This window comes from Poecilia latipinna, unplaced genomic scaffold (genome assembly GCF_001443285.1).
Source record: "Poecilia latipinna isolate Pla-1442-1.1 unplaced genomic scaffold, P_latipinna-1.0 Scaffold1340, whole genome shotgun sequence".
In the NCBI taxonomy this organism is placed as follows: Eukaryota; Metazoa; Chordata; class Actinopteri; order Cyprinodontiformes; family Poeciliidae; genus Poecilia; species Poecilia latipinna.
The window spans coordinates 46,643-54,362 of NW_015113956.1; the positions used below are offsets into that span (position 1 = coordinate 46,643).

At 39.6% G+C, this 7,720-nt stretch overlaps 1 protein-coding gene across 3 annotated transcripts in view; it reads right to left on the reverse strand.

The window, feature by feature from the left end:
- Window positions 1-660: 660 nt before the first annotated feature.
- Window positions 661-7,720, reverse strand: part of znf652 (zinc finger protein 652) — a 26,533-nt gene continuing 19,473 nt past the window's right edge. For all 3 annotated transcript variants that reach the window (XM_015055884.1, XM_015055883.1, XM_015055882.1), the window contains exon 6: window positions 661-6,436. In XM_015055884.1, the coding sequence (XP_014911370.1) occupies window positions 5,826-6,436 (611 nt within the window). In that variant the 3' untranslated portion in view covers window positions 661-5,825. The remainder of the gene's footprint in view (window positions 6,437-7,720) is intronic.

Below are 7,720 nucleotides of genomic sequence, written 5' to 3' on the forward strand. Positions count from 1 at the left end.
CAATCAGGAACATGCTGTTCCCAATCAATATTTTTCATGTTCACAATAAAAAGAAAGTAGACATCTTTTTTAGTACAAAATGACCTGCTCTAAAAGCACCAATTCAACCTGAACAGATTCAAACATTTCATAGATTAAAAAAAAAAGAACAGTCTGTAAAAACTAAATAGCCAATAATTCAATAGCTTCAAGAAAGAGTGAGCAAGTGTTTTCTGTGTGACTTCAGTTTCTCACATCACCCTATGTTTGTGACAATTCAGCTTCAGTTTGCTGCGTTTGCAGGCAGTTATTTATGCACACCTTTCTAATATTCCTGCTGCTGCATTTCAAACGTTGATTTAATTATTTTTTTGGCATCTTGTTGAAGATCTGCTGCAGTTTTTATTTTTTTATCTTTGTCCCATAGATAGAGACTCTTTGGGTCATGCTTTAGCCGCCTGCTAACTTCCGCAACTAACGGCAGCTTCATTAACTTTTAATAAATAAATGTGGATTTTTTTTAAGTTCCTTTTGAGCTCACTTCTACATCAGATATGTTATTAGGCCACAATACCTGAAGCCCTAAATTAAGTGCCAGTTTTGTCCAATATACTCTTCTCTGTACAGCAAGGATTTCAAAGGATGGAAAAAAGGAAAAAAAAGGATCCAAGGAAACAAATATCATGGCTACGAGTTTTTACTTCAAAGTTAGCAGTCAGTTAAATGTACATTATCAAAAAAAGGCCCAACTTTTTATCACTTATCCTCAATCTCCAGAAAACATACAAAAAGGACAAAACAGGACATTATAAAGCTGCACATTTTGTACCAGATACAATAATAAAATACGCAATGCTACATTAAGTGGTTAAAAATACAAAGGGGAAAGAATATTGATTTTTTTGTTTAAAACATCTTTAAAGAATATACAATGTTATTTTTTTTAACTACTCAAGGATTTTAGTAGAAAGTGCATTCTATATAACAAAGAAAGGAGGAGGAGAATCATTCTGCAACAGAGAAAATGGACACAACGGGAAAAAATAAAATAAAAATGACGAACGTATTTCCAATAATACATGGAGGGGCATGTGTGATGGCGCAAAAGCAGCAGGATCATCATTTGTACTTTGAAGGAAAGGTCCACATTGAAGGCTATTTTTTCTCAAAATGAAGTTAAGTACATAGATGTGTATATTAGCTATGGTCCCTTGCACACTGTCCACCTCCACCTCAGATTCTCCTCCTTTCCTTGCCAAAAAAAAAAAAAAAAAATCCACTCAAAAGTAAATCGCCTCCAACCATTTCCCATACAGTCACAACTGCATTCTGCTCCACAATGCATTGTCACCCCCTCCCCTAACCCCGTTCCCTGCGCATCACCCACGCAGCAGTAAAGTGCAGAGAATAACAAAAGGCTTTAAAAAAAAAAAAAAGGAACAATACAAGACTGAAAATACCCCTACTGCAAAATCCTGAATCCCAGCAGTGAGCCTACAGAGATTGAATGATAGCAAATAATATTGCAGCAGTATTTAAGACGCACAGAGATGGCAGGCTAATTGCAGGCCTGGCGCTAAACTACTGAACTTAACCACTTCAGACTACCATCAGAATGACAGGATGGGTTATTTTATTCCTATTGTCCGCCCCCCTCCCCGTTTACTCCTCTAATGACACATTATTGGGACACATTGTAAAAGCAGCTTTGGGTAAGAGACCAAACTGAGACCAAATGCATGGAACAATGCACTCTCAATGCACCATCAGTCTGAGGTGACAAGAACAGGGAAGATTCAGACCAAACACAAGCCCACAGCTTCTGCTCCTTAAAAACACCAGACATGCACCTATTGGCCAACGGAAGAACCCCAGTTTCATGACATTTTCTGACCACTGCCTCCTATCCTGACATTTCCTATCATGTGCTGACAGTACATCAGCAGTTGAAACCAGATTTTACATACACAATATAAAAATGTGTTTTTACCCTCTCACCGTTAGTCATTAAATCAAACTAAGCTTTTACCATTTTAGGTCAGTAGTGATGGATTTTGTTTCCATGTATTGAGTTTTTTAACATCAGAAGTTTTACATTAAGGTGACTTCGCTTTTAAGCTATTCAGGATTTATTGTTAAATTGTTAATTACCAACACTAGAGTTAAATGGAGGCTCGCCTGAGGATGTATTTTAAGGCAACCCCTCAAAAACACAACTTCCTTTTATGACACTACAGAAAATTGAAAGAAATCAGGAAGAGAGTTGTGGAGCTCCACTTGATTCACTTTTCCAAACTCCCTAAAGGTGTAAAGTTCATCTGTTCAAACAGCTTTATGAAAGTATAAACACCATGGAAATGTTCTGCCATCAAAGTGCTCAGAAGTCGGGTAGCTTCTATATATGACATGCAAGAATCAACCCAAGATTGTTGTTGAAACTGCTCAGAAATGGATACGTTTCGAAACCTGTCTTATTGTTTAATAAAACAAAAATTCTAGCCCCAAAATTATCTTTGAATAATTTTCTAGAAAAAAAAAAAAAAAAAAAAAAAGGGAAGCTTGCTAGCCAAAAACCCACAATCCCAACTGTGAAGTATGAGAGTGGCAGCATTATGTTGTACTTTAAATTAGATGGCATCTTGAAGAAACATCATTATGTGAAAACACCGAGGTAGCATTTAATGACAGCTGGGTAATGACTGTCAGCATCCAAAACAGCAATTAAGTTGCTTAAGGACGACAAATTGCGAGTTTCGGAGCGACCGTTGTAAAGCCGCAATCTCAGGCCCACAGAAAACCTGTGGGAAGAGCTGAAAAGGTGACTGAGTAACAACGTCTGTCGGCAAAATTCGTACAGTTCCACCAAATACCAAGGAGAATTAAGCAAACATCTAAATTTGAAGAAATAATAAAAGGATCTCAAAGAAGCCCCATTTCATTTTTCTAGTAGTTCTTACATAGAAATCATTTTTGTAATTTTAAATCTGATCTAAAAACAGGAAAAGTTTGTCAGAAGATGAGGAATAAAAATTATCCTTTTATTCAGTGTATGTAAAGATCTGATGTTAACTGCATGTGACGGCTGTTCATTAGCTTAACAACTATGTAAATAATCTGAGAACATGAAACAAGAATGACCTATAAACCATCATTCTGCTTAGGCGACATTCAACAGGTTTAGACATGCGCTGGTCTTTGTTGACCAAAGTTTGTCAGTACAGAAAGTAAAAAAAAAAAATAAAATAAAATAAACGTCTAGCCTCTACATTACAACACCACCCCACACCAAACCGTGGAATACAGGCTGAGGAATAATGCATAATATACTGTTAAGAGCTTCAATGAAAAAGGTCCCAGTTGTGTATACTCTGTGTGTGTGTGTGTGTGTGTGTGTGTGTGTCAGGCGACCTTTAACATGGTAACCCGTATTGTTTGAACAGCAGCAAAGGGAGGTGGGGATAAAAAATAAAATAAAGTAGAGGACAAAAGCAGACGGGGCCACATGTCTGGCCCCTCACAGTGGCAGTATTATTCGACAGTCATTCATTTTCTAAAAGCAAACGTTGACCAACAGTCCTGTAAGCTGAGGTGGTTCTACTGGTCACTGTAGGTAAATCAGTGACCGTGTGTATGCTTGAACGTGTGTGGTGTGTGTGTGTGTGTGTGTATGTGTGTGCCTGGGGCAGATCCTGTTTAATTAAAGTCATCTCGATCACAAAATATCAAGTCAAACATTAATTTCACTGCAGAAAAGCCAGGCTGAAAGGACACAAATTTCCCCCCCCACACACACTTACTAGATTAGGTTATGAAAATTGAATTAGAAAGCAAAATAAGGACTTTTTAAGTAATGGAATGGAAAGCACCATCTTTACGGGTATAAATCTGAGACTTTGTCTCGATTCAGTTTAATTTACAAAGTAGTTAAAAACTAATCTCTCCCATTTCACTGTAACCTATGGCACTGCATTTTACTCTACTGCTGTTTGCCCCCTGACTGACAGCCCTAAAGGGACAGTTCAAACGTTTTGAACTGAGGTTCTGTGAACTTATCAGTAATTGTTGCCTTAGCTGTGGCAGACAGATGTCATAGCATTGTGAGTTTGCAAAAATAGTGAAGAAATAATTAGAGCAGAGGAAAACTAACAGCTTTTAGCTGGTTTTAGCAATTACATTTGCAAGAATATTTAGACCCAGTTGGCATTGTTTAAAATGTCAAATTGGACATTTAAAATGAAACAAAAATATGGTCAATTTGTGGCTCTGATTTCACAAATGTGCAGTTTTTACACAAGTCCAAGTCTTGGTGTACCTTTCACACTGATGTTTACAGAAAATGAGAGCCTATCTGGTATCTGTATGTAAATCCAATGCTAATCACTAACAATTATGACATCCACAGAAATCAATTTTGCTTATGAATCAGGAGAAGATCTTGTCCACACAAATTTAACTGGAACAATTTCTCATCATGTATATCCAAGTGTGCTATGTGGAAGACAATTTCCTTGAGGGAAAATCCCAAAGGGATTAATAAAGTTTCCAATCCATCATCTGAATGATCAACAAGTTATATCAAAATATGCTAACGCTAATATTAGCCAGCCATTTCAGTAAACCCATAACCACTCCTTATGCATTACTTATCAAATTTAGAAAATCTTAAGATAATAAACAGTTTTAGGGGGGAAAAAGTTATTTTGTGAGCTAGTAAAATATTGCTCATCACTGGACGGTTACATTAGAGTTGCAATATTGGCAGATCGTGTTTAACTGATCACAAGTTAACTCAAAATAATTTCCAAACAGCTAAACAGTGGTACGTCTGCAAAACTGACAGTTTGATGCAAAACCAAAATGCTTCGTTCTTGGCAGACTTGGAGCAGACCAATCAGTTGGAGATGATGAGGCAGCCAGAGAGACTCAAATAATGCAATTTTGCACTAAAACAGGGACATTTTTCAGTGAAAAAACACAGAAGTATTCTGAAAGAAACTTTTTCTGTTTGTTTAACATAGCTCAAATCTGTGGACTTGTCTTCTTAGCAGTTAGCCTAACTGCCAAGAAGTTAAGAAGAATGTTCATGTTTACACAAACTCATTTCAATATGACATCTGTCTACTACAGGTAGAGTATCTACCTGTAGTTTATAGCACAGAACACTGCTATAAAAATCTAAACTGTCCCTTTAACATTGGCCTCTGTACAGTAAAAAAAGGCTCAGGTAGAACCAGTTTCAACATTCATTAAACATTTGTTTGCCCATGAGGTTTCTGCACTAGAGCTTGGAGAATAAGTACAATATTGCTATGGGGATGAGCGGCACAGAAAGCTCATGTCCTGACTAATGTATGACCTTGAGTCAAATTAACAAAATACAAAGAAGAGGGAAGTTCAGTGAAGCAGATCTTTGAAGATCCAGGGAGTCTAGGTATTATGGATTTTGAGTTCCATCAGCAGCTTTTATTTGTGATGAAAACCAGTTTCCACCCATTAAATGTGGAGAGAGATGTTCACACAGAGTCGTTTTCTGAAGAATAATTCCTAGCGATTGTAAAACCTTTGCCGGGTTGAACAGTTTTTTAAAGTGATGTCTCACTTAATGCGTGCACGGATGGTGCAACAGTTTCAATCCTTAATGTTTATGAGTTTAGATTAATTCTAGTCGAGCCACGTCTACGCAGGAAACCTCCATTATCTGATGGAACATGTATGCTCCCTTTTCATCTCATCCTGCTGTCTGCAACAAACTCCTCTCTGCAGACCCGGCTTCCAGTTCCTGCGATTGAGAAACTGAGGCGGAGCTTTAAGAAGACAAATAAGGTGTGGTTTGGTGTTCCACAGGTTCAGTGGTGCTGTGGCGCTCCAGGACCTTTGTCAAGGGGGGCCATGTGGTGCAGGTAGCTGCTATCTTCATGCCCACAGTGGTTAAGCGGCTCGCTCTTGAAAAGAGCAGGAGGAGGGGGGAGGTGGGCGACAGGAGGGACCACCAGGTGATGGTGGCTGTGAGGATTGGCCTGCTGCGGCGCGTTGGAGAGATGATGATGGGAGGGCGCAGAATGGAGCTGCACATGGGAGAACGTGTGTCCGACGGGGCCCTGCTGCGGAACGGGCCCTCCGGTTGGGGCGAGGCCCAGAGAGGCTGAGGTGGTGGCGGGGGTCGCCGCCGAGGGCCCGGGGACGGTGGTGGGAGAGGAAGAGGAGGAGGCGGGGGAGGAGAAGGCGTTGGCGAAGAGGCGGACAGGCACAGAGGAGCCGCTAGTCTGCAGGACCACGGGGCTGGTGACCCGGAAGCACTTCTCCTTGTGAGCTTTGAGCATGTTGGAGAAGCGGAAGCGCTGGCCACAGACCTCGCAGGGGTACGGCTTCTCGCCCGTGTGCGTGCGCCGGTGGCGCTTCATGTTGGGCCGGCTGGTGAAGCTCTTCCCACAGATCTCACAAATGAAAGGCTTCTCTCCTGAAAGACAAACAGGATGATTAATTGGAGTCAAATAATTTTAGAGCTGCAACTGACAACTATTTTAGTTATTGATTAATCTATTGACGATTATTGAAACTGCAGTCTTTAGATTGTTAATTTAAGCCTTTAGGTAATATTAGAAATGCATGAAAAGATGCACATAAAATTTTTTACAGATTTTTTTAAAATAAAGAAAATAATTTCATTTTCTAAAATGCAACATAGCATTACTTTAGTGTATGCTTGATTATGTGCAGCAAAGGATGCAACTGCAACTAAAAAAAGTACTTCTAACATTAACATGTGAAAAGCTAAGCACTTTCTGCTTGTTTTTATCTTTTTTTTTTACAGAATTTGAACTAGGTGAAGCTATTTTTTTGTACATTTTTGGCTTAATTACTCCTCTGAGAATGTTTTTTCAGCAAATAGTCTTTTTTGGGTCTGTTCACTTCAGTTAACAATTAATCGATTAGTAAACAAGTCTACGATTATTTCAATAATCGATTCAGCATCGTGTCAGCCCTAAATCATCTGCTGTCAAATGTGCTGTTAAACTTTCAAACAATTGAAGCATTTCACACAAAGTTTCCTTTTCAACTTCAGCTCTGAGAATGCAAATAAGCCTCCATCTTGAATCGAGGGTCTCTGCCGTCAACCCACCCACTCCCCAGGAAGCTATTACAATTCACACTTCGAGGATGGAGATGTGAAAATGAACAACAGCAGTCCCGTTAGAATGCTGCTCTCATTAACCTCCCTCCACGGAGCCACTAAATGTGCCTGTTACCACCCACACAGCCATCTATTAACAGCCTGCTGAAGGGCTCTCCAAATGCCGGATTCTGGCACGTTCCACGCGAAGCTCCTCCACGCCAACTGAATATCAAAAGGTGACAGCTGATGTGCCAGCGTTCTGTACCTGTTACGTTTAATCATGGGAATTTACAAAAAAAGAATCAAAGTTTGGTTTATTACAGAGCACGGCTGGGTGTGTCTCCTCCTGGACGAGGCTAAATTGGTCGGTAGCTGCAGGGATACGAGGGCAGCGTAATTACACATCACAAATATAACCTTGAGGGCCAACTGAGTGTGGCGTGTCCACCCACAGCTCAGGAAAAACAGCAGATGACGCGCAGGCATCAGTGCTTGGGCTGTTCTTAGAAAATTGGTGAAACATGAAGGAAAAAAAAAAAAAGAAAAAAAAAAAAAAAAAAAAAAAAAGAAGGTTTTCACGTTTTTTTGTTCGGGGTTATTATTAAAACCCACAAAAATGGGCGAGTT